General features: G+C 39.7%; 2 protein-coding genes across 8 annotated transcripts; both read right to left on the bottom strand.

Annotated features, from left to right (window-relative positions):
- Positions 1-480: 480 nt before the first annotated feature.
- On the bottom strand, positions 481-5,187 carry LOC144049569 (uncharacterized). Of its 3 annotated transcripts, none has more exons than XM_077562591.1 (3): positions 5,068-5,187; positions 3,295-3,408; positions 481-2,491 (listed from the first exon to the last, which is right to left on the bottom strand). In XM_077562591.1, the coding sequence occupies exons 1-3, from the start codon at positions 5,114-5,116 to the stop codon at positions 2,271-2,273; spliced, it is 384 nt and encodes a 127-aa protein (XP_077418717.1). In that variant the 5' UTR covers positions 5,117-5,187; the 3' UTR covers positions 481-2,270. The 3 variants fall into 3 exon arrangements, with proteins under 3 accessions (XP_077418717.1, XP_077418714.1, XP_077418715.1); XM_077562588.1 differs by having other exon boundaries at positions 3,295-3,435; positions 5,068-5,184; XM_077562589.1 differs by having other exon boundaries at positions 3,295-3,417; positions 5,068-5,178.
- Positions 5,188-6,101: 914 nt separating this feature from the next.
- Positions 6,102-23,576, bottom strand: LOC144049137 (transforming acidic coiled-coil-containing protein 1-like). 5 transcript variants are annotated; one of them, XR_013293494.1, is made up of 14 exons: positions 17,863-18,320; positions 16,121-16,212; positions 13,816-14,197; positions 11,859-11,913; positions 11,686-11,764; positions 10,911-10,963; positions 10,261-10,395; positions 10,085-10,161; positions 9,973-10,016; positions 9,662-9,822; positions 8,925-9,031; positions 8,706-8,826; positions 7,060-7,376; positions 6,102-7,006 (listed from the first exon to the last, which is right to left on the bottom strand). XR_013293494.1 is itself a non-coding variant. In XM_077561801.1 (13 exons), the coding sequence occupies exons 1-13, from the start codon at positions 23,380-23,382 to the stop codon at positions 7,308-7,310; spliced, it is 1,431 nt and encodes a 476-aa protein (XP_077417927.1). In that variant the 5' UTR covers positions 23,383-23,576; the 3' UTR covers positions 6,102-7,307. The 5 variants fall into 5 exon arrangements, 4 of the variants coding, with proteins under 4 accessions (XP_077417927.1, XP_077417926.1, XP_077417928.1 ...); XM_077561801.1 differs by lacking the exon at positions 17,863-18,320 and adding an exon at positions 23,327-23,576 and having other exon boundaries at positions 6,102-7,376; XM_077561800.1 differs by having other exon boundaries at positions 6,102-7,376.
- Between the last annotated feature and the right edge of the window lie 1,819 nt (positions 23,577-25,395).

The raw sequence follows: 25,395 nt of genomic DNA, 5'->3' as shown, positions 1-25,395 counted from the left end.
GTAATAGTTATCCATGCACTAAAGTTACTGAAATCGCATATTGAAAGAAGTTACATCCTGAGGCACAAAATTGGGTGATGAAAGCTCAAGTCATGTGATTGCAATTCTCTTAAAGGCAGAGAACACATGGAGGCCGCTTGTCTTGAATTACATATCTGACCATTTGAACACACCTGATGCCCGCCACTCTTCTCCTTTCATGATTACAAGCTATCTTCCATAGCGCTCATATTTTGCTTAGCCGCAGCGTAGAGCTGTGACCGCCTGTGAAGAGGAAGTGGTGGCACATCATATGACCTGATTGGGGCCTCGGATCCACCTCGCTGAGTGATTTCATATCCTGTCACTTCAAGTTTCTGCCGCATCCTCAAGTTTCCACAGACTCTTTGTCTTTACTGCATGTCTTTGACTGCCATATGTCCATATTTATGTCCTCGGGCCTTTCTGCATCAAGAGTAGGGTGGTAAGTGTAGACAAGTATGGTTGTCAATATACCTTTTATTTACATAAGCTGACATGAAACAAATATAAACAAAGCACTAGACACAGTATGACAGCAATATTGAGGTGGGAAACAAACAATTATTATCGACACAAACATGAGATAAGAATGCTCACATTATCATCCTTTTTGCCTGAAAGTACACGCCACTAAAAATAAGTGACACACCTGCGCCAAGGCTTAAACAGTACCCAACTGAAGATTCTATCATCTTAACTCATTCACTGCCATTGACGGCTATAGACGTAAAAAAAAAAAATCATTTAAACTATTTCTATTAGTTTAACATTTTTTCCACTTTTGTTAACAAGAGTATGAAAACCTAGATTTTTTTTTGTACATTTAGAACAGATATAAAATTTGTGATTAATCGTGAGTTAACTAGTGAAGTCATGTGATTAATTACAAAAAAAATAATAATCGCCTGATGCCCCTAATTTTTAATAATCTTTTCTTCTTCTTAATTTGACTGCCAGACGTTTTCAGAAAAGGGATGCCGTGGGTGCCAGCCGATTTAAGCATTTTGACTGATCTTTCAAGGTCCACAGAAAATTATGTGTTTGGACTATGGAAACACACATACTACCAAATGAAAGATTGGACTCTCATCTTTCATCAGAAAAAAAAGTTTGTTTCTACCTTATTCCGTTTTTCAGTAATCAACAATAGAAAATGGTTAGTTTCACCTCTGTTTTGAAACAAACGTTTTTTAACGTCTTTGGCACTCCTCCATAGGATTTTACTAAACGTTATTTAACGTTTTTGGCAGTCAAAGAGTTAAAAAAAAAAAAGAAGTAATTTTTTTTTTTTTAAATAATCTTTTCTTTAAAAAAAGAAAGAAACGTTTATTAAAAATTAGGGGCATCTGGCGATGAATTTTTTTAATCATAATTAATTGCATGGCTTCACTAGTTAACTCATGATTAATCAAAAAAATGTATATCTGTTCTAAATGTACAATATTTTTTCCCCTAGGTTTTCATACTCCTAACAAAAGTGGGAAAAAATGTTAAACTAATAGAAATAGTTAAATGAATTTTTGACGTCTATAGCCGTCAATGGCAGTGAATGAGTTAATAAAACATCCCACAAAAGCACAAGAAATTAAAAACTGATTCAACTGGTGAGATTTTACTCTGTGTTTACATTTTAACATTCCTAGGAATTCACAACATCCCAGCACTGGTGAGCTAATTTCAGAACAGACCCAAGGACTACTCACGTTCGTCCTTGAGGGCTGTGTTTGACATCTCCCTCTTCTAGCACACCTGAATCAAATAATCAAGATCATTATCAGGCTTCTGCAGAGCTTGCTGATGAACTGATCATTTAATTCAGGTGTGTTGGAGGAGGGAAACATGGAAAACAGGCCGGATAGGGGCCCGATTCTAAATACATCACATCAGCTGCAATCTTGTATACATGTTTGAAATAAAATTATTATATATTATTAAATCTGATTTAAAAAGACTGTAGCATCTTTAAAAAAATCAACATTTTTCATGTTATGAATGTGCATTGTTACAAAAATCAAATGTGATGGCATTCTGTGTTTAGAATAAAAATCCAACCTTGTTGAGGCTTGGAAGGCTGTCATTAAAAATAACTACTTTTAAAAAAAAAAATTTTTGTAGACAACACTCTTCAAATGACTAACCGCAGGAATGCATCCTAACATTCAAGAAGGTGGTAAAAATCTCAGTGGGGCCCTGCAGAAACAGCTTAGGGGTTGGTGGGGGAGGACAATAAACAGTGGCATTGGGAGTGTTTACACGTGGCTAACGGCGAGGCGCAGGAGCACGGCACTGAGCAGCAGGAGAGGACTGCGGGACGGAGCTGCCGCGCCGCTGTGGTGCTGGTCTCCTTGACTGTGGCTCCTGTGCGGGCCGTTACAGTTGTCGCCATAGCAACACTCCATCTTGGCTCCGGAGTTGCTGCCGTGAGCTTTGTCACAGAAAGCTTTGTAGGTGCACGACTTGAGCACGGTGTCTGAAAGGGAAGTTGCACAAAGTTCATAGGTCAAGAAGGACACTGTCTGGGACACGTGGAACAAACCGCAGAAATAATGGAACTGCTTAAAATACCTTTAATAATATTTGTATCCATTATTATTAATAATGAATTATGTAAATTTTTGTGGAGACACTGATCATGTCAACTCATTCACTGCCATTGACGGCTATAGACGTCAAAAATTAATTTGAACTATTTCTATTTGTTTAACATTTTTCCACTTTCGTTAAAGAGTATGAAAACCTAGAAAAAAATTATTGTACATTTTGAACAGATATAAAATTTGTGATTAATCGTGAGTTAACTATTGAAGTCATGTGATTAATTAAAATAAAAAATTTAAATCGCCTGATAATTAAAAAAAAGAAAAGATTATTAAGAATCAGGGGCGTCAGGCGATTATTTTTTTTAATCGTAATTAATCGCATGACTTCACTAGTTAACGATTAATCACAATTTTTATAGCTGTTCAAAATGTAAAAAAAATGTTCCCTAGGTTTTCATACTCGTTAACAAAAGTGAAAAAAAAAGTTAAATTAATAGAAAGTTAAAATAAATTTTTGACGTCTATCGCCGTCAATGGCAGTGAATGAGTTAATGACTCTTCGCAAAAATGCAACAGAAAAATATCATAATAGTATTTTCATAAATGATCATTACTTCAACACCCTTCCTAGGAAATCACAATTTCCTACTGATAACCTATTTTCAGAACGGCCCTGGGAGCTGATCTTTTCCCGTGTTGCATGTGCACGTGTGTGTTTTGAGTATTTACTGACGCGGTCCAGTGATGGTGACGCAGGCGTCAGCGTACTGCGGGCAGGAGGCGGAGCCTTGTTTGTTGCATTCGTCCTCGCTGGATGCTGCACATGTGTGGCATTTGAGGGCGTCGCCTTTGCAGACAGTACAGGGGAGAACACCTGATTTGAAACCAAGCATGCGCACTCACCAGACACTTCGTTTGATACAATACATGCGCACAGTCTTAATGAGATCCTCTATGAAGAATTGTCATATTTTTCAAAGAACTGACCTCATTTGCATCTTATTAGATATCATTAGATAGTGCATGTGTACCTGCTGAAGTGCCCGGTGTATGTTAGTAGGCTAACTGAACACACACACACCAACTCACTAATATTAGGAAATACACAGGAATTAGCAGGAATAAAAGGAACTTAAATGTTGGATAGAGTAGCAGAGTAATGGCGTGTATATATGCAATTACTCAAATCGGCAGTGATATTTACATTTAAAATGCAGGCTTGCTGCATATCTAATTAAGTGTTTTCTCAATCAGATGTCACCAGACACATGATTAAGGCATCATTTAGCTGCCTAAATAACAAGCAAGAGCATACTGCTGAGTCATGACGAAAGAAAAGTACAGCAAAAATTGGAGATGAGGAGCTAAAGGGGAATTCAAGCCAAAAACTTACTTTGCTATTATATGTTCTATGTAACCTCGCAAGTATAAACACAGCATTCTGATTTATATTGTGTTTGTAGAATATGAATTAAGTGGGCAAAATCCAACTGCTTTCATCCATCTCTGGTGGCCGCCATTTTGCCACTTGCTGTCAACTTAAAAGAGATACTTAATTCGTTTAACCATTTTCAGCAGTAGGAAGTTAGTATTTTGTCTATAATTTGATAACTTCATTTATTTTTATGTTGCCACTTGCTGTCGACTGAAAATGACATCACGTGTGTGCTCAGAGCTCAGGTAATGACCAATCATAGCTCAGTTTGCGAAAGTCACATGCCCAAACCCAGAAAACAGGTGAACCGTGATTGGTCGTTACCTGAGCACCTGTGATGTCATTTTCAATGGACAGCAAGTCGCAAAATGTGTTTTTGAAGGTATTAATTGTATATATAAAAATAACTAAGTTATCAAATTAATTAGACAGAATATTCAACTTTTTACAGCTGAAAATGATTACGAGTCATTTATCCCTTTTAAATGACATCTCGTCACTAAGGGCTTAGTAATGACTAATCACGGATCACCTGTTTTCTTGGTTTGGTCATGTGACTTTCCCAAAGTGAGCCCTTAAGACACTTTCATGTAATTTTTCAGCGATGTCACAAAGTACACTTAACATTTTTGTAAATAGTGTGTCTTTTCAACACCGAAAAGATGACACTTTGCTACAATAGTCAGTGTACAAAAGGCTCTATATTGCCGGGACTGTGAAACTGAGCAGCACAATGGCCAGGACCATCCAGCAGTTGAACAAGATAGGCTCCACTCAAAAAAGGCTTCACCATTGGTCAACCAAAGACACTTAAGTGCATGTGCTCAAGAACAAGGACATGAATTACTGGACCTATGTCCTGTGGTCTGATGAGACCAAGATAAACTTACAAGGTGTCAATCGTTTGGCAGCCACCAGGTGAGGACTCCAAAGACAAATGCTATAAACAGTTGAAATTTCAAATGAAACTTGAAATGTTTTTGTTTATATCCATTAGCAACCAAACTAAAGAGCATTGGCGAGACGCACCCCTCACATGTTTCCCACTACCACAGTGTGATTAAAACTTACTGTGGCCAGCCAGAGAGAGGACCAGCAGCAGGACAAAAGGAGCCTTCATGGCAGCAGACAATGGGTCCCGAGAGTGAGTGGATGAGACGAGGCAATGACACAGAGGGTTTGGGGATGGGGGGGGGGGGGGGGTGTGTGTTCAAGTTGGACGCTTTAGACATTGGGAGACATCTCACGGCATTAAAGTCTAATCTCTCTAATCTTCATTTATGCTGCACAGCCAGAAGCTCGCACTAATTGACTTAAGAGAAAAAGCTTTAGCAGTTTTTCTTTTTGTGGACCTAGTGACAGTTTCCAAAGGTGTTGTTCCAAAGAATTCAAGCGTCAGGCAGAACGCGTCTAAGGAGGTGTTGGTCGTGACAGAGAATGCAACATCACTGGTATGGAGGTCAAAGCTGTGACGTATTGTACATACAACATGTACTGGGAATGCAAACAGCTGTCAGTGTGACGTTTGTGTCACTCAGGTCACAGACACCAAAACAAACCGGATTTTTGTTGGACTGCTCTATTGTATTTTACAAGCCCTATGAGTTAGGTTTTTTTTATTGCACAATTTGCACTGTTGTGCATCAAGTTCCCTGTTGTCCATGTAGTACTGATATTTTACAATTCCTTCATGCGCCGTAAAAACACAAAAACAAATATTAAAGCTTTTTGTACATCATGCATTGTCCACCAATACCCAAATGAGTACAAAGTGACCTGACTTTTTTACTCCAACTGTGCCCCATATCGGCTCGTATCTTTCCTTCAGCCTGGAGTGTTCGGGGCGAACAAGCCAGTTTCTTGGGTGGGGGAGGGGTGGAGTGGCACCACGCACAAGTTTAAGACAGAGGCTGCAGCTACGCTTAAGGCCAAAGGTGGCAGTCGCGAGTAAACAAGGGACTAACGCCACTATGAGAACTGCGGGTTTTATTCATTCCCAACATGTTTGAGATAACGTAGCAATGTAATGAAATAAAGTGACTCGAAGTCTATGTGTAATATTATAAAGTTTGTGTCAAAGATAAATTTACAAGACTCACTTAAAGTTCTGGTTAGTCTTTTTATTTAAACAATCTCATTTTGTGTCAAGTGCTTCTTGCTTATCAGCGTTCACATAAAAAAAATAATTAAAAAAACATGAGGCAGAAGGCAAACGTGCGAGCAGAAAAGAGATGAACTAAAACACATTGTGGTTGTGTCAAAATATATAGAACACAGATGTATCACAATTAATACGGGATTGTTCAATGTGTCACTGTTTTCATTAACCAGGAAGTAGTGTGTAATAATGTAGCAGAAACACAAGAAAAAAAAAAAAGGGGGGGGGGGGGCACTTGACAATTTTTCCCCTCCATAGTTAGAGAAATTTAATTATTTGTCGATCGTCTCAACTTATCGTTTGTTAAGTGTTCAGTTTTACAATAAACATTGCTTGATAGATCTTTTGCCTTCATTTCTATGATAAAGGTTCAGTAGGCATCAATGACAATTTAGTGCTGATCCATATAAGGATTGTTCGGTCTCTCTTTTTAGTTCCAATCTAGTTAACGTTGCGGTGTCAAGACAGGAAAAGAAAATGGCAGTGTCAATACAAATCACAAGGAAATCACTGATTGTCTGCGTTTTTATTTTTCTGATTAAAGTCTGTGCAAATTCAATGCTGTTGTCAAGTTGTGGATTTGAAGCAATGGAAAGCAGATGCTATGGCCCTCTCCTCAACTACTTTAACCGTTCTCTCATTGTCGTGCAGCCTTGGCAATCATTTGACCCCACACAATGCCTCTAAGAGTAGTTAAGAAAAATAAATTATTCAGCGTGTTGCTTTAACATAAAACAACCCTTGCCTAAGCTTCTCTGAGCGTACTTTTGACTAAGGGTCAAAATCAACCTCAGCCTGCCTAAAAGCTGCATGACATTCACGCCATTAAACTTCTGGGAATTTGAGTTGAGCCTAAAAGCTGCATGACATTCACGCCATTAAACTTCTGGGAATTTGAGTTGAGCCACAAGCACATCATTGTTGTCCAGTGGCAGGATGGCCAAAAGCACGAGGGATCCACGAAATGCAATCAAAACAGACGACTACATGTGAATAGTCCCTATTAGCATCAGCACACAGACAGGAAGCAGTAGGAGACACCTGTGCGGAGGTAGCTTCAGGTGCAGGCTGGCATGGAGGAGGAGTTTGAACATCTCATAGGCTGGACGGACGCATGCACAGGAGGTCATGGCTGAGCCACAGGATGCTCGTCTCAGTCTACTTTTCCCATTTTGGCGATGAGCTCGTCACAGATCTTCGTGAGCTCCTCCATCTCTTGATTCTGTTGCACAAACACAAATGACAATGTGTTAATTTAACTAAAGTAAACTCAAAAATGTTCCTTACAATATGTTCTATGGAGCCCTATTAGTCTAAATACGGTATTTTGATTAATATTGTGTTGGTGGAATATGAAAAAGCAGGAAAATCCAGCCCTTTTTATCCATCTCAGGGGGCGGCCATTTTGCCACTTGCTATTGAATGACGTGTTCATTTAAAGAGAAAGTCAACCCCCAAAATGTTTCCTTTACAATATGTCCTATGAAGCCCCATTAGTCTAAATATGATATTTTGATTAATATTGTGTTGGTGGAACATGAAAAAGCAGCAAAATCAAGCCCTTTTTATCCATCTCAGGGGGCGGCCATTTTGCCACTTGCTATTGAATGACAACGTGTTCATTTAAAGAGAAAGTCAACCCCCAAAATGTTTCCTTTACAATATGTCCTATGAAGCCCCATTAGTCTAAATATGATATTTTCATTAATGTTGTGTTGGTGGAATATGAAAAAGCAGCAAAATCCACCCACTTTCATCCATCTCAGGGTGGCCATTTTGCCACTTGTGGTTGAACGACAATGTGTGCATTTAATAAAAATAAAATAAATCAACTCAAAAACGTTTTTTACATGTTAGATGCAGCTCTATTAGTCTAAAAAAAGTATTTTGATTAATATTGCGTTTTGTGGAATATGAAAAAAACAGCCAAATCCACCTTTTTTTTCTTCTTTTTTTGTTTTAAATTGACCTCAGGGGTGGCCATTTTGACACTTGCTGTTGAATGACGATGTGTTCATTTAAAGAGAAAGTCAACTCAAAAATGTTCTTTACAACATGTTCTACGCGGCTCTATTAGTCTAAAACAGTATACTATTTTGATTAATATTGTGTTTGCGGAATATGAAAAAAGCTGAAAAATCCACCCATTTTTATCCATCTCAGGGGGCGGCCATTTTGCCCCTTGCTGTTGACTGGAAGAGACATCACATTTGCTCAGGGCTCAAGTAACAGCCAATCATGTATCAGCTTCAGAAAATGACCTCACACTTGTTCAGGACTCTGGCATCAACCAATCTTGGCTCACCTGTTTTCTGAAGCCAAGTCGTGATTGGTCGTTACCTGAGCAACTATGTCATTTCCAGTTGACAGCAAGTGGCAAAATGGCTGCCTTGAGATGGATAAGACAATTCGATTTTGCTGATTAACTCATATTTTGCCAACGCAATATTTATCAGAATAAGACTAGTGGGGCCACATACAACATATTGTAAATATTTTTTGGGGGATGACATCTCCTTCAATGAACAAAATATCACTTGGGCCTGCTTGCCTTCTGCTGCAGGGCTTGTTCCAGCGACTCGTTCCTCATTTGCTCTTTTCTCAGGCTGGCAGTCAGCGCTAAGCTCTCAGAGCTCGCCTTTGTGCGCACCTGAGCGATCTCCTCATTGGCCCTGACCGAGAAAAGGAGAGTAATTATTATATATATATATATTTTTTTTTAAACAACTCATAGTTGGCGATGGCAGATTTTCCTTCATGCAGGTCTTACTTGTCCAGTTTCTCTTCTGCGTGGACTTTAAGCGTCTGGTACCTTTGCTCTTCCTGCTTGACTCTAGCCAGATACTCCTGAGCACATTTCTTCAGCACCTCTTCATTCTGTAGACAAAGCATCCATGACAATTACACATTTATTTGACTTTAAGTGTTCTTCCCATCTCCCTCTCGGTTCTTTATCTGCTGTGCGGAGCAACTGAGCCGTCTGCTCCAAGAAAACCTGAGCCAAGTTTTTTTTTTTTTTTTGCTTCAAGGAACAAATGATTCATTGACTTGTTGAGAAACAGAATTTCTAGGACACAAATTTGTGGCGTGACACACAAGGAAAAATTGCTCTGTCTGCTTGCCAGCCAATGGTGTTGAACCGGCTGCCAGCATCTGGCAAACATATTTGACTTGTACCGTTTTTGACCCTTTAGGGGCACCATAGTTATTTTGTTTGGAATCATAGAAGTGTACTGTATTTAAAAAAAACTACATCACAAGGATATTTCACCCAAAACTGGGCTGAAGCAGGGATTGATTGTAAAGAACATATTGACTTTCTTCCTGCATTTTCACTAAATCCTCACTACTGAACCTTCTGGGCATGAAAATGAAATCCTGATGCTCCCCAGATTTCTCTAACTGTCGCCTCATAGCAAAAAAATTATCCGCAGTCAAATGCTTTCTTCTTCGCGCGGACAAGCGGTATGAAAATGGACGGGTAGATGGACAAACGTGAGCATTTACTTTCTTAAATCCTTCAAGGGTGCCCTTCATGTTCTCATAGCGCCGAAAAATGTCCGACAGGGAGCGTTCCACTGAGTTGAGGTCTGTCAGAGCGGCCTCTTTCTCCATGGTTACAGCATGCAAAGCCTTCTGGGACGTCAGGCTGTTTCTCTGCTCATCCTCTGAGAGAACAAATAATTGAAATCGGTCAAACCAGTTAATATTAGGAGGCACGCAAACCATTAAATGCAAGCAAAAAATAACCGCTTGATATTTAATACTTTTTTGGGGCTGTGGTTTTATTAAAATGAGTTTACATGGTAAGGACTTACCAATCATCTGAGCAATTGTCTTCTCATACTCTGCCACAATCTTTCTGTAAAAGCACAAAACATATTGTCTGTCTGTCTATCTCTGACTATTAATATCTGTCATCTTATTCACCTCATCTCGTTGACCTCCTGTCTGCTGTCATCATACTTCCTTTTCCAGTCGTTCACTTCCGCCTCTTTTGTGATAATCTTAAAAAAAAAAAAAGGGGGGGTGAGGGGGTGTCATTCGGTATGATCAGAAATGGCATGTGCACGCAGACAAGAAACCTAAACTGATCAAGTTAGCACCTCCTCTCTGATGAGGGTTAGAACCGCCTTTTTTTCCTCCCCACTGATGCAGATGGAGTCCAGGACCTCACTTCCTGTTTTCTGCACGCCACTTCCTCCTGATTTGTTCTTCCACTTAATCGGGTCTTCATTGTGCTGAGGGAAGAAGAAAAAAACAAAGTGCTTTTTTTATTCAGAATATCCACATAATTAGTATTTAAACATAGTGTGGTACCACCTTTTGAATGTATATACTCAAGCGAATAGATTAGCTTCAAGCACCATTATTGGGAAAAGTGAGAACAAAAAAAGACCAACTCCTTGAAGAAATCACTTTTTTTTTTTTTTACTGTAAACTAAATTTGTCTCTCCAACCTTTCTTCTCTTCAAACCTTGCTCACCTCTCGGCCCTTGACCCACCCCCCCCCCCCCACTCCATGTAGCCTCTGCCCTTCCTTGGATTAAAAAAAAGGGCCCATTCTAATCTACCGGATGATAATCATAATCCATCTGTCATCTGAGCAGAGGCCACTAAGGAAAGGCAACAAGTGGAAGTGTAGAATGTGGACATCTAGCATTTGAGTGTACAAGAAAACCAAAATTATCTTTAGTGCTAAAGTCATGTGATTTTCTAATAAATTCAAAAATGAATAAAAAGGTGCAGTTCTCACCAGTGTGCAGCTGTCTGGCTCTTCTGGTGTGGAAGGTACATGGCAGATTTGGTCTGAAAAAGATCATTTCAGATTATATGCAATATTATGACCTAGAATGGAACACTGTACTTTAATATGGCAAGGAAGGTGGATCTATTACACCCAAAATCCCCGTTCCCTAATCGTGTTGACTTTCTTTTGGCAAATACTTCTGGTGCATTTTTGGAATAACAGAATGACCCATTTGAACAACGCTACTGTTCTTGGTCTTTGTAAAACAAGTGACTTTTTGACTGTTCCAAAAAATACAGTCATAGGTTTAAAAAAAAATGTGTGCAGAACTTATGTAACCTGTCAGGTTTCTTGAAAAGTGTTTTTTTTTTTACTAGTCCAAACAAAGGGTTATTTTCCATGTTATCTTCTTAGAATGTATGTTTACATGGCAAGACACGACTTGTTTGTCTTCTCAAGCAGATAAGCGCCGACTGCACTGTACAGTCACAGCTCACATGACTAACAGTACGGCACAACACGGTTGTTAATCATTTATGTTGGCTGTATGTGTAACTGTAAGGACTAATGACCTTCTTACTGTCCTGGATTGATTGTTTGCTCCAGAGGGGTAGGTTTTGGAGGCAGAGGCATGTTGACTAAACTTTAAAAGCTATCTGACCCTGGGACAATAATGGCCTTCTATGGGAGGAATAACTGAGCTATTTATCAGTTCATCCTAACAAAAGTATTGGGACAACTGGCCTTTATGTTGACAGGTTTTATTTATTTATTTGCTCACCGCTTTGTTCCTTGTCTGCTTTGACACATGTGCTGCTGGCTAACTTCTCCTCATCAGTAGCATGGCCGCCATGATCATCCTTTATCAAGCGCAAACATGATCAGAGATAGAAAATTAATACAGCACAACCTCGTGATGCTGCTGATGCTGCTACTAAGCACAGCCATCCTCACCTGCCCACTGAGGTCTTCTTGCGTCTGCTGCTCCAGCTTTACTTTACACAAGTTACTGAACATGAACATTGAAAAAAAGCAAAGTGAATGTGTGGGGGAAACATATAGGACGACATGAGACAGCAGTTTTCTCAGATGTGTTTGGCTGAAAATGATCAATTGTGAGGATTAATAATATCACATAAAAAGAACACATCCCCTGAACATTAGATTGAATTAACAAGCCCTTTACAAACACACAAATATGTTTAGGTTGAGTAAATAGACAACAGAAAGCAAAAGGAAAATGTCAAAGTCAACATGTTATTAAATCTCTTGTAGATAAAATAAATAGTCATAGTTGGAATTTGAGCCCAGCAGGATTTCAATTTCCGAAATCCATAAATTTTCTGGACATCTTATCGTCAATACTTAAAAAGTGTGACCTTTATTGCTCTCTAAATAAAATTGGATTAGATTAGATTTATCCTGTAGAGTGGCTCCCTCCTGTGGTGTGATTGGGTAGTGTAACAGTCCAACTTTTGACCTTTAAAACCGCATTTCGGCATTGTAGCCATGCTTTTTTACGCACACACAACCAGGAAAAATTATTAAACCACCCCAAAGAGTGGTTTATATATATTTTTTAGAGGAAGCCCAGTTTCGCTTTTATTTAGCAGACGTACAACAATCAACCCACAAGAGGGCGACAAACTACACATAAACGGCAATACACCTGGAAGTTCCAAGGTACCTGAAACGCCACCATGGAAGTTAACGCACGAATATAAAATAATAGTTTACAATAAATACACAACTATAAATTCATATATAATGATTTGTAAAACATTTGATGTGTTGATAGTTAATTCTTCAGTCATTTGGAATCTTGCTGGGAGGCGTTTGGATGGATAGAGCTACATGACATCCAAAATTGTGCCACATGAAATAAGCAGCTGCTTTTTAACACTGGATAAAAATACAGGATACTTCTTTAGGTACACCTACAAAAGCAAAACTTCTGCTTTCTCATAAATAAAAATGTCCAGCATCCTGATAGTAAACTTTACATTTTTGTTGTGGCTGTACTTTGCAAAAGTAAGTCATGATGACTTACTGATTGATATTTTAGTATTTAGCTACAGTCATGAAGGCAGTATCTTTTTACAATTAAACTGCTGCATAGTAACAGTAGTCACCGACAGCATAGAGGTTCACTTGCCTGACTTGCATGTAGGCAGCATGCATTCCATTCCCACTCAGTGATGGAATTTGGTTTGGATGATTGTCTGTTTCTATAATGCATGCGTCCTGTGATTGACCGGCAACCTGTCAAGGCTGGAGTCATGAATCCAACCACATTCTTTTGTACATGATATAGTTCAATCAATGCGGAATTGACCACACATGTTGGCATACCAGACTCCTCCCTTTCTATACCTTGATATGATTATGCAAATTAGTATTTAAAAAAGCCCTGCCAGTGGGAAATCCTCACTCTAGGCTACATGATCATATAATCAAATTAACAAACCAAAATTCACAAATAAAAAAAGAACTGTGAGCTGGAGACTTATAGTAAACCTAGTCGAGCCCCAAAAAACTTAAGTTTTGGCATGCTGTCCTCTGGACCTCATCTAATTACTAACACCTGCCTGTGTTAATTGCTTATAAAGGCATACAGGTGCAGCTGTAATCCCTTTAATTGCATGTCTAATTTGATTGTACAAGTGTACCTAATGAAATGTCCAATGAGCTGCTTGACGTTCAGAAAAAAAAAAAAAAAAAAGAAGCTAACACACTTTGATGCGCTCAGGTTCACTGCGCACAATAACGTGCATTCACTGTTGTTCCCTTCCTTTCATTAGAAACAAAGCTGTGTTTGTTCAGCTTGAAAATTGTGAGTCACAGTCCAGCTGGAGGAGTCTACAGTAACTGGAAGTTGGTACAATGTGAGCATTTCTATTTCCTTACTCACGTGATAATACTGTTGTCGACCACACTTCCCTCCTGGTAGCCGGCGGGCTTTTCACAATCGGAGCTCACGTTGCCATTGAGCAGGTCGTGATGCACGGAAAGGTCATGGCTGGGTATCAGGTTTGAGTCAGGGCTCAGGTTAGAGATCGCGGGCGCCTCATCGTCCACCTCCGAAGGATCTGGTGTGTTCAACGGGGAGTGGACTGGTAAAGACGGAGGCCTTTGCGCACGTGATGTGGCGTTTAACTGGGATGAGGTCTTGGGTGTCAAAGTCAGGTTGAGGTTCTGGTTCAGACCAAAGCTGTTGTTGTTGGGGGATGAACCAGTAAGGTTGTTTAGGGCGTCAACCTCATCCTGGCTGGAATTCTTGTCAACAAATTGGTCTGTAGCAAAGAGAGAGAGAAACGCATCTTTTGAATTGGATTTGTTGTGCAGATGTTCCTAATGTTATGGCCATCGATTTGAAAACGACAAACTTGTCCACTGGCTATAATGCTTTTATTTGTCATCAAGGCATTTAACCCTCAAGTGTTGACCCTCTCCCTTCTCCTGTTAGAACACTTAAAATGGCTGCAGGCTTCCTCCCGTACATAGCCTTCACATCCTGCTAACGACCACAGCAGACTGATCTCAGTTGAGTCATAATTATGTGCAGAACACCCCCTCACACACACAGACAGAAAGTGTCTAGTATACGCTATACACAAGAATAAGACAACCTGCGGCATTCATCGTGAGTGAATAACTGCATCGATTCAAAGTTGAAGGTTCATCAATGTGCAACTTGATTTGCAGCCCAGAATTGGGGCTCTCTCAGGCATTCGCGCCCTTTTAAGAGGGAACAGCTGTAGAGGCGCCCCACCCAGTCAGACAGAGTTCACAGCGCCATGTGGCCTAGCAACAATGTCAACATTAGCCTTTACTGCCCTTTCTTAGCTAATTGAAGAAGGAGATGAGAAAACAAGGAAGTGCAAAAACAGAACAAAATGTTTCCATTTTGAGTCCGTCAGAAAAACACAGAGGCGTCATATTAATTATAGTACCGGTACATTAGTATAAATAAAGACAACCTTATTCAATTTTATTCTTTATATATGTATAAGTAAGCTAACTAGGCCACCACGGTGAACTAGCAGTAAAAAATGGGTCTTAGCTTGTCTGCCACCCAGCCACGTGATTCTGTGTTTGAATCTCAGTTTGGTGCTTCTATATCGTATTTAAGCTTGCCAAAACATGCATATTTAGATTCACAAGGACTCTAAATTAGCAGCAGGTGTGATTGTGAGTGTAAGGCCCCGTCCAGACGAAAGCAAAGCCTTCGTTCCTCAAACAAATATCGTCAAAAGTGCCTAAACGGTAAGAAACTCAATGTGAGGAAAGTGGCTTTCGTGTGGACGGGTCCTAAATGGTTGCTTGTTTATATGTACTCTGTGATTGCACAGCAAAAATGGATAGGAGGGTCAACTTAGCAGGTGTGTATTGGGTAATACTGTATATAAAGGTAGGTATCATGATTTGTTTTTGAAAGAGGTTGAATTATTATTCAATCCTATACAATTTATTTGTGTATATTTAATAATAAGCATCTTTCACTTATAGATGGATGGCACTCTGAACAGTTAAAGTAATAAAAGTAAAGAAATCAGATGTCAAATGAGTCACACTGGGGAAAGTGATGTCACTTTTTACATAATCAAATGGTTTATTCATTAGATGCTCTGTAAATAGAAATTAGATTGAGTTGCGTAATCTCAAAACCTTAATGAGGATAGCAATGCTATAAAAACTAATTGGCTGAATAATAAGAGATGATGAGATGTGATGCCCTAGAATTAGAGTTAAAGGGGAAGTCAACACCCCAATTTTCTTGACAATAATATGTTCTATGCAGCCTCACTAGTCTAAACATGTTATTCTGTTTAATATTGCTTCAGTGGAATATGAGTTAAGCAGCAAAATCCAGCCGTTTTTATCCATCTCAGGGGGCGGCCATTTTGCCACTTGCTGTCGACTGAAGATGACATTAATGTTGCTCAGATAACAACCAATCACAGCGCAGCGTCAGGAAACAGGTGATCTGTGTTTGGTCGTTGCCTGAGCCCTGAGCAACTGTGATGTCATCTTCAGTCAACAGCAGGTGGCAAAATGGCTGCCCCTGAATGGATAAAAACGGCTGGATTTTGCTTCATCACTCATATTCCACAAATGTAATATTAATTAGACTAGTGAGGTCACATATAACACATTATTGTCAAGAAATGTTTGTGGTTGACTTCCACTTTAGGAGCAGCTGAATAATTAATTACCTGTGTGTCCGGAGTTATCCAGCTGATTTAGCAGATTCACAACACCTGGAGACTCGGCCTCTGGGGTCTCGTAGGTCCCTTCGGAATCTGAGCTATAAAGAGAAAAAAAATGCTTTTATTTGCTGTGCTTTATATTGGTCATGACATGAAAAAGAATAAATTACTCTTTCATGACAGTACTGTGCACGCTGTAGACCAGGGGTGCTCAAGTTCGGTCCTCGAGGGCCCCTATCCAGCCTGTTTTACATGTTTCTCTCCTGCAGCACAGCTGAATCTAATGATCAGCTAACCAACAAGCTTTGCAGAAGCCTGATAACGATCCTGATCATGAATCAGGTGTGTTAGTGGAGAGAAACATGGAAAACAGGCTGGACAGGGGCTCTCGAGGACCGAACTTGAGCACCCCTGCTGTAGACCATCGTTTTAGCAATGACATTATTTTTTTGTTTCTTAAATGCATTAAAATATCAGAAAACATAAAAAAGCTCAAAGAAATTATAACTATACACACCTGCCCAAATTTCCAATACTAGCATCCTTCCTAATTCTGACTTTCTGGAACTCAAAAAAGCCCGCAAAACAACAACAACAACAACAAAAAGCAGAAAAATACATTAAGTACACTTAAAGGTTTTTTAATGGCAAGTGCATCAACATTGTGTTGGTCCCTGGCTTTCATGGTTTTGTTAGAATGACAAAAAACAACAGAACTGCACATTCAAAATAAACAAGTGGATTTCATTTCAAGGGAAGTCAAAAGAAGGCGGGTCCAAGCAGACCACCTGCATCCTTCGCCCCTCAATAAGGACACACTGTCCCAGCACATCCACACACTCAAAACACTTGTGGTCTTTTGGCTGCCTCGAGCGAGGCCGAATTAATTTCCTCAACCGTGGTGGGTGTAGAAAGGAAGGGAGTGAAAGAGTGAGAGTTGATGTGGGAAAGCGCAAGTGTGCCCACGCATGAAAGTACATCAAAACGCCCGCCCTCTAATGAAAAACAGGACTCGGAACAGAGCTGCCGGAGCCAAAACCCAACCACACTCTTTCTGATGCAAGCTTGCACCATCAACAGCTAACCCTAATATATACATAACCCCCACCCTCTCATTCTCTCTCGCTTGCCCCCCCACACACACACACACTGGAGCCTATCCCAGTGATGGCCCCAATGGTTGCAATCTTAGATCGGTTACTTAGAAACTGGAAGTGGATGGAAAAATCCTAAAGGATTGGAAACTGTGGTTCCCCCTCAACCATCCCCCAACTTTCAGCAACCAAATTGAGATTCTGCGTGCCTCTCCTTATATAACGGAGGTAGTCACTTGAAATTAGATAACGCTAAATATGCACAGTAAAATTGTAGAGTAAATTTTACTCTAAACTGAGTTTATGTGGTCCCACTCTAAATATAGTAAAATGTACACCTGGAAGAGAGTTAAAAAAATAATAATGACACATGGGTTGAGGAACAAACTTACGACCTTCAGCTTGGGAGACTCTACCACCTGAGCTATGCCACCCCTACTGTTTGCTTATATCCAAGAGGAGACCGAAACGAAGATTGCAGCTGACGTGTGCTGTGTCCACCTGTCAGGGTGACTTTGGCATCACATTAACACAAAAGGCCAAATGTTTGTAGGTACAAATGAGATGTTATTCCCACACCGGCCCACCTGTAGCCGATTAACCTCTATTTTTTTCTTGGTGTCATCCAAACTGCTGCAAGCGTGAGTCTCTTACTTGTCATCATTGTCATCTCCTGAGCCCCCTGTCACCGCTGACCATGTCCATTTGGCCCACTGGACCGGAGACAACCAGGACATCGCTCCACAAGGTTGTGCGCAAAAATAAAAACAAACGGCTGCTACTGTCGCTGAGGTTCCTCTTCCTCCTCGATTGCTTATTAGTCGTTCTTCCTCTTTCAAACAAGGAGGCTTCTAAAAATAAAATGTTGTTGTTGTTGCTGCTTTCTCCCCCTCCAAACGTGTCACTTCCTCCCCAGTCTTCCCATCCTGTGCAGGGAAAAGGTTTTCCCTGCCGCTGCAGCTGCTCTTTCTGTCGTCGGCTTTTGCTCTCCGATTAGTGGAGCATCGGTGGTCACTCCTCCCCTCGCTGCCTTTCCTCCTCTCACAGGGAGGAACGATCAGCTGGTCCAACAGACGCAACTCGCTCTGCCGCTCCCGCATGTTTGCATGACTTCCTCGGGAGTCGGCCTCTCCCTTCCTTGTGGTGTCGCCTCCCCTCCTTGTGAAGGACGAGAGGCAAGGCTTCCTGTTTTAGGTGCCCACGAGACCGACCGACTCGGGTTACTCTGGGACAGACAGCCAAACAGGATGGAAAAGACGTTAAATCTAAATTTATGAGACTAACACTTTAGTGTGCCTAAGTGGACACTTTTATCCTTTTGTATAACCACGTGCATACCACTGCACTCACAACTCACCACGAGGCAAGCAATTTTTATTTTTTATTTGTCATTTAAATAATGTAATGATGTGGTGTGCGGAGTTTGAGAAAATATCACTAATGTTTTTTATTGCATGAAAAACAACCACTGTAATGTAGCTGTGAATGCTTTCAAGGAGTACAATGTTGGACTTTTTCAACAAGCTGATCAAAGTTGCAATCATAGGCAGACAAGTGATGATGACACAGTGATGTCATGACATCGCCAACCTGACTAAACATCCAATGGGATTTCTTTGTCATCCCTGTAGTGCTCAGTCTCTAGTGATTCCCAACCACTGTGCCGTGTAAAATCTGATATATATATATATATATTATATATATATATATTATATATATAATTTGATATATATATATATATATATATATATATATATATATATATATATATATATAAATATACACAAATAATATGCTATTTGAATTTGGCTCTGCAAAATGCGCAAGTTACTTTCGAATTCTCCAACAAGTATTAAACAATCAAATCATAAAGTAAAACTCCTACTGTTGTGTCCACTGTGCAAGTTGATGCCCACTTTGTAGAGTGCACCAGCACCACCTACAGGAAAGGAGTGCAACAATATCATCCACTATGTCACAATGACGTGTTTGTGTTATTTTTAGTAACTCAAGTAAAACAACAACTGAAACATACTTTATCATTATTATTTGGATATTCCAGACCATTTTAACTTTTCCTAGTGCGATCTATTTGAACTGCTAATGAGGGCCTTTATTTTGTCACTGATGTGTGGACACAGCCACAGAGGCTTTATTGTCTACATGTAGGGCAGACAAGCATGTCAATAAAGCAAACCTACAGTCAACAATAACAGTGCATCACATTGACAAAATCTCTCCTGCCTGCTCACTCACGCTGATCATGGCTCACTTACGTAAGTGGCGGCTTTTACGTGTTTGCATCCTACACGCACACACACAGAAACTAGGCCAGATGAAACATGCTCTCAGAAAAATAATCCAACAAGGGGAAAGGCTAAAATATTTAAGTCTTAACAATAACCGTTTTATTGATGCTAAAAAGATGATGTCGCTTGTGTGCCAACATGCTCACAGATAACGTCACACACTGGTGAACACAGAGAAAATGTTCAGTTTGTGGAGTTGAGATTATTTAGCACCATTTTTTTTGTTATCCTGTTAGGACAGCTGAGAAGCCAAACCTGTCTGTCTTGAAGAGGACAATGTTGCCAAAAGACCATCAATGGCAGTGTGGCTGTCTTTTGTTATTATAAATGTCCCTCTGAATTTACACATATGCACAATAAGCATAATGGGTCGTCCTGCTCCCGTCTTTCAGATAAAAAAAAAAAAAAACTAATAAATGTAGGGAGTCCGGAGAACAGCTCTTATGTAATACCGTAAGACCACAAATAGCTCACAGGAAGAAAGAAAAAACACTCATGCGTACGGTACATGCATACAAACTACTGATCAGTAATATGAGGCAGGCAGTCACGTGTATCAAGTAATCCAGCAAGAATGCCCATCCTTAACTCATTCACTGCCATTGACGACTATAGACGTAAAAAATTCATTTGAACTATTTCTAGTATTTTTTTCCACTTTTGTTAACAAGAGTATGAAAACCTAGATTTTTTTTACTGTACATTTAGAACAGATATAAAATGTATGATTAATCTCGAGTTAACTATTGAAGTCATGCGAATAATTACAATTAAAAAAATTATCGTCTGATTCCCCCTAATTTTGTATCCTTTTTTTTTTATTAGGGGCATCGGGCAATTACATTTTTTAATTGTAATTAATCACATGACTTCACTAATTAACTCCTGATTAATCACAAATGTTATATCTATTCTAAATGTACAGTAAAAAAAAAATCCTAGGTTTTCATACTCTTGTTAACAAAACTAATAGAAATAGTCCAAATGAATATTTGACGTCTATAGCCGTCAATGGCAGTGAATGAGTCAATCATCGATTACACTGTGACTGATAGCACCAAGTGTGCTTATTCCGAGCTAAAAATAAAGCAGCAATGACTGACGATTAGTCGTTGCGGCGATGTGATTCTGGATTCGATCATTATCTTGGTGACGTTTATGAATACATGCACAGAGAAAAAGCAAAACCTCGCAAATGTCAGATTGTTCTCATCTGCCCATCCTACAGTGATGACAGAAGGGGGCCCCACCTCTCCCCTAGTGCCACCATCATGTCAACCTTTTTCTCATCAGCTGATCCATTACAAACTACCCTGCTAATGCTTACTTTAAAGTACAGATTAAAAAAAAAAGTATGTGATGACAGGAATGAGTGCGAGGAATCCGAAGAAGCATTGGGAAAACATTTGAACCAGTCACAACTAATACAGTAAAAAAAAAAAAAAAAAGTGGCTGTGGCGACTGGGGTGGCAAAGAGCACGTAGCGCCGCTCCTGGTCTACCCACAGGAATTATTTTTGTTTTCAGTATCATCACAACCTCAACCTGAAACCTTTTAAAAGTAAACTTTCAATAAACCTAATTATTAAGGACATTACCAGTAAGAATGTAGAATCATAATATTGTTGCTGATTCTTCATAATGTAGAAGTCAACACTGAACGTGGGATCCAATAAGAATTAAATATTCTTGAACGAGTTTAGTGAAAATAAACACTATGGAATATTGATGCTGGATGTAGTTACTGATATAAAGTTGTGCAGTATGCTGCCATCTAGTGGCTACACGTTTTAACTACATGTATAAATATGAAGGTCAAGATTCAGAATTAATTCATAAGTCGGAGGGATGGTTGGTAACAAACAATTATTTTTAAACTTATCTCATTCATTTTGTCATGTGTGAGAGCAAACAATGGGTTTAAAGTTAACAATCATCCCACGTAGACTACAGTACATTCCCCACAAAAACACACATTTGATCTAGTTCAGATTCTCTGTATATATCTTTGTCAGAGGAAGTAATGTCACAATTTAACTGTGACACTTGGACCCCAAAAGAAAAGGAGCGCTCCTGTACAGAAAGACACCTACTGAGCTTTTGTTAACGACTACAACAGGGACACCAGAGCACACAATTCCCAGACAATACGCCGCGTGCATTGTGCATACATGCATGCACAAAGTAGTCATGTGACACACCTCCTGTCCTGCTGCTCCACTTTAAAGATTTGACACCTCTTACCGGGCTTCTAAATTTATCGCAATAAGAAATGATTTGACATTTTGCTGCATATTGGACAACACTGAGCTAGAGAAATCATCATCTTTACTGTAATATTGTTGAGGAATATTATCAGCCTTACGTATTGATTGGTTTGTTTCACTTTCATCTCAGCATGCCCCATCAGTGTATAAATATACATAATTCAACAATCGTGCTTGTCCTCATGTATTCATAATGTGTATTTCTTTTTGGTGAAAGAACTTCTTTTTTTTAGGCCGCGCAATTACGCTCTCTACTGAAATAAGTTCAGGATCTAGGTCAGTTCCCTCTATATACATATAGGGATGGGCGATTTTCGGACCGATACCAGCCTTACTACAAGGTATCAAGTACTCATAAAAGCTGCAGATACGTGTCACTGGCGTGGCCGTTTTACTATCAGGAAGTAAATGGCATGCATATCTGACAGACTGGTTTTCTCTTTTGAATTCCATCCATGTCCATCATCTCATATGCCCATTAAGACGCACGTCCTAGAAGTGTATGTATGTTTATGACCAATGCTTAGAGTGCATTATTAGTGCGTCGCTACCAACATTAAACGCTTATTTGCTAACTCAGTTTGGGCGTTATGATGACTTAGTCCATTACGGTACTTCATGCGTATTCTGTACTTTACACATTAACCTGCTTTCATCGACTTGAGCAAAATGGTAGTTGCATTAACAAGGACTATTTTTCCTGCTGAATACAATTCAGCTTGGCAACATATCCCTTTTTTTGTACTTTTCTGTACCTATAGTTTGTAATGGATGGTTGTAGTTCATCTTCAAGCGACTTAATATTTTTTTTCTTATTTTAAATAGGTTAAAAAAAAATCTGTATGTAACATTATCGGCAGATATGAAATGCTTACAATTTCCAACGTCATAGCATCATGCTTTAACAGTTAATAGTTGAATCTGTATTACTTTGTGCTTCAATTTATTTTTATCAAAGACTTAAACAAAAATCTAAAATGCCTCCTTCTCCATAACTGAACCCAGTGACTGAATGAAATGAAATTATTGCATAATGTGACTCAAGCTATATGCATTAATACATGTCACAAAAGAGCGAACAGCAGGTTTTAGAGTTAAAAGCACTGCTGGGATTTACTGTGCCGGGACAAAGTGAAAGGGCTCACTGACCGTTATGAAGGATTAAAGGAGTTATAGTGGACCGGTGCTTTTATAACCTTTTCAAAGAAGGCTTTAAATCCAACAGAAAAATAACTAACACATGAATGATTACAAGTCATGAATAAGCATCTACCATGCTATAAATCATCACCACTGTCAGCATAAACGCTGCTCCTAAAGATACTCAGTGAAACGACAAGTGTTAATGCAGACAGCGTGACATGCAGTCAGCCCAAACGTGACTTTGGTTTCTCTGCTCAAGCCTTGTGGTGAGCTCCAAACAAGTCATCAGACCAAAACATCTGCCGCTCCTGCTGTAGCAACTGCATCCCACCATGACTCGGCTATTCTTGCGCATCCTCATCAAGCTCACAAAAAAAAACAAGACAATGGAGGATCTTACATGCTGTTTTTCTTGCGAGGTGAATCCTTCCCGTGCTGGCTGAGGGAGCCCCCCATGGCATCCAAAAATAACGACTTCGAAATTCAGGACGTATTCCCAAAATTCTAAGTCCTCAGTTCACCTCTCCTCCAGATCATTCGAACAATTTGAGGTGCTGGTTGTCATTTCAGTTCACGTAATCGCTACTTGTTCTGTACGGATCACACATAAACACTGGTGACAGTCCCGCCCCTTCACTCCCTTACTTGTTATCCTCATCCTCTCTCTTTTTCTCTCTCACTGGGGCAGATTAAAGTCACTCAGAAGAAAGGCATAGAGGCGGGGTGCATAAAAGGAGGAGGGGTAGTTAGGGATGGAGTGTCATTGGGGGGGGGGGTCATTGTCCCAAAAAGAAAGACACTCCTCTATTGTAAGCCAGCTGCATTTGAGACCCAGGGGGAGGGCATGCAAGGCTGGTTGTTATGCCACCTAACTCACTATCTTTTGGGGCTACTATGCACAGCAATCTTGTCACTGTCAGCCCTTAGTAAGACCAATGCATTTGCATCAAAGAAAAGCAGGATGACACATTAATGGTCACTTAAATTCATATTATTATTATTATATTCAACATTTTTACTCGAAATATGTAGAAAGCTGAGTCATTTTGTTTTAGTGGAGTGAAAGAGAAACTTGTCAAAGTGAACCGATACTGCAATGAACTCAATAAGCGAAGTGCTCATCTCGGACCGCGCAGTGCATTGTGGGTAGGGGAGCGTTACCCGGCTACCAATCACAATCAGTAGTCAAGAGTAATGAAAAGCGATGGAGACTTAAAACGATTTCCACCGCAAGAAAGTTGATGTAAAGCGTTTTTGTAGTCGCCGTGGTTTGCCCGTTACAACGAGGACTGTGTTCGGCAACAGACAGAAACGGAAAGACGAACTTGCTACATCGATCCAAAAACTACCAATTTTATTGACAAATGAGGAAGAGAGAGACGCTGTGAAAAAGGACTGCGTTATTGTTAATGGTTGGAGACAAAGTAATTTCTGACCCCTTGAAGATAAGTGACGGGTGGCTGGAAGAAGCCCATGGATTGAAATTTTGGCTAACTCGCATGTCAGCCGATATTGCTGAATGTGTGCACTTTACCGAGAGTTGGATTTAGGACACAAAACCGAGACGCGATGAAAAGACGGGTTGGATCTTTCTTCACTGCAAGCTTCGTGATGCTTCCGTCTGCTCCCTCGGTTTCAGGATATTGACAAAATAAATGTGTTCAAGAAATGTTCAATTTTAGCCTCTTTTACGTCTGTTTGGATCTTTCTTTTCTGTCTGGAAATTGGGAAGAGAGGTTTACAAGCGTACATTTCCGTCTTCTTGAGCTTTGCGATGGTGTTTTTGCCGATAAACTCCATTAGGACAATTAAGAATGGCACCGAGTGCACCTGTCGTTTTGTCACTTAAGACTGAAAGTCGTTTAAACAATTATTGCAAGCTTTGAGGTGTGCAGTTACGCAAACACTTTCAGCACTCGATTCGGCGCCATTCAAATGACGGCTTTGTTTGATAGCAAGTTTTTTTTTAAACTTGATTTTCACGCATACGCAAACGTAATGCGCACTTCGCTTATTAAAAAAAACAAAACTAAAATTATTCAGAAAAACAGCATCAATATTTTAATGGCTATCTGAAGTTTACAGTCAAACATTACTAAACATAAAACAAAGAGAATTATACGTCGTGTATTTACAATAACCACACAACTTTGCTTTCCGTTTGCGGTTAATGCTAGGTTAATGTAAATGATAACCCGAATACGAGCATCGATAGTCTTGGTGTTATAATCCTTTAAGCAACAGTTATTTGAACACAAATGGTGTATCAACATACAGCATGTAACTAAAGAACATAGGTCTAATGGTAGTGCAGTTTATTGAGTCACTTTACAGTGGTTGTAGGTCTTGATGACTGTTATACTGCCACTCAGTGGCCAAGTTTCGCACACCAAAAATAACTTCAATGAAATAATCATGCGCAAACTCATCGGTGTGTCTAGGTCATTTCGGTACCTACGCACCCCTAAA

This window comes from Vanacampus margaritifer, chromosome 3 (assembly GCF_051991255.1).
Source record: "Vanacampus margaritifer isolate UIUO_Vmar chromosome 3, RoL_Vmar_1.0, whole genome shotgun sequence".
NCBI classification, from domain to species: domain Eukaryota; kingdom Metazoa; phylum Chordata; class Actinopteri; order Syngnathiformes; family Syngnathidae; genus Vanacampus; species Vanacampus margaritifer.
The sequence above is the reverse complement of the archived record's forward strand: the minus strand, read 5'-3'. Positions and strand labels throughout refer to the sequence as shown.

Excerpts from the sequence above, each read along its gene's own strand:
- LOC144049569 (XM_077562588.1), bottom strand. The coding sequence starts at position 5,116 with ATGAAGGCTCCTTTTGTCCTGCTGCTGGTCCTCTCTCTGGCTGGCCAC. Across the intron at positions 3,436-5,067 it reads CCTCTCTCTGGCTGGCCACA|GTGTTCTCCCCTGTACTGTC; the intron begins GTAAGTTTTAAT and ends GTTTCAAATCAG. Across the intron at positions 2,492-3,294 it reads CGTCACCATCACTGGACCGC|ACACCGTGCTCAAGTCGTGC; the intron begins GTCAGTAAATAC and ends CTTCCCTTTCAG.
- LOC144049137 (XM_077561800.1), bottom strand. The coding sequence starts at position 17,945 with ATGTCCTGGTTGTCTCCGGTCCAGTGGGCCAAATGGACATGGTCAGCG. Across the intron at positions 14,198-16,120 it reads GGATAACTCCGGACACACAG|ACCAATTTGTTGACAAGAAT; the intron begins GTAATTAATTAT and ends TCTTTGCTACAG. Across the intron at positions 11,914-13,815 it reads GTCGACAACAGTATTATCAC|TAACTTGTGTAAAGTAAAGC; the intron begins GTGAGTAAGGAA and ends GTTCATGTTCAG.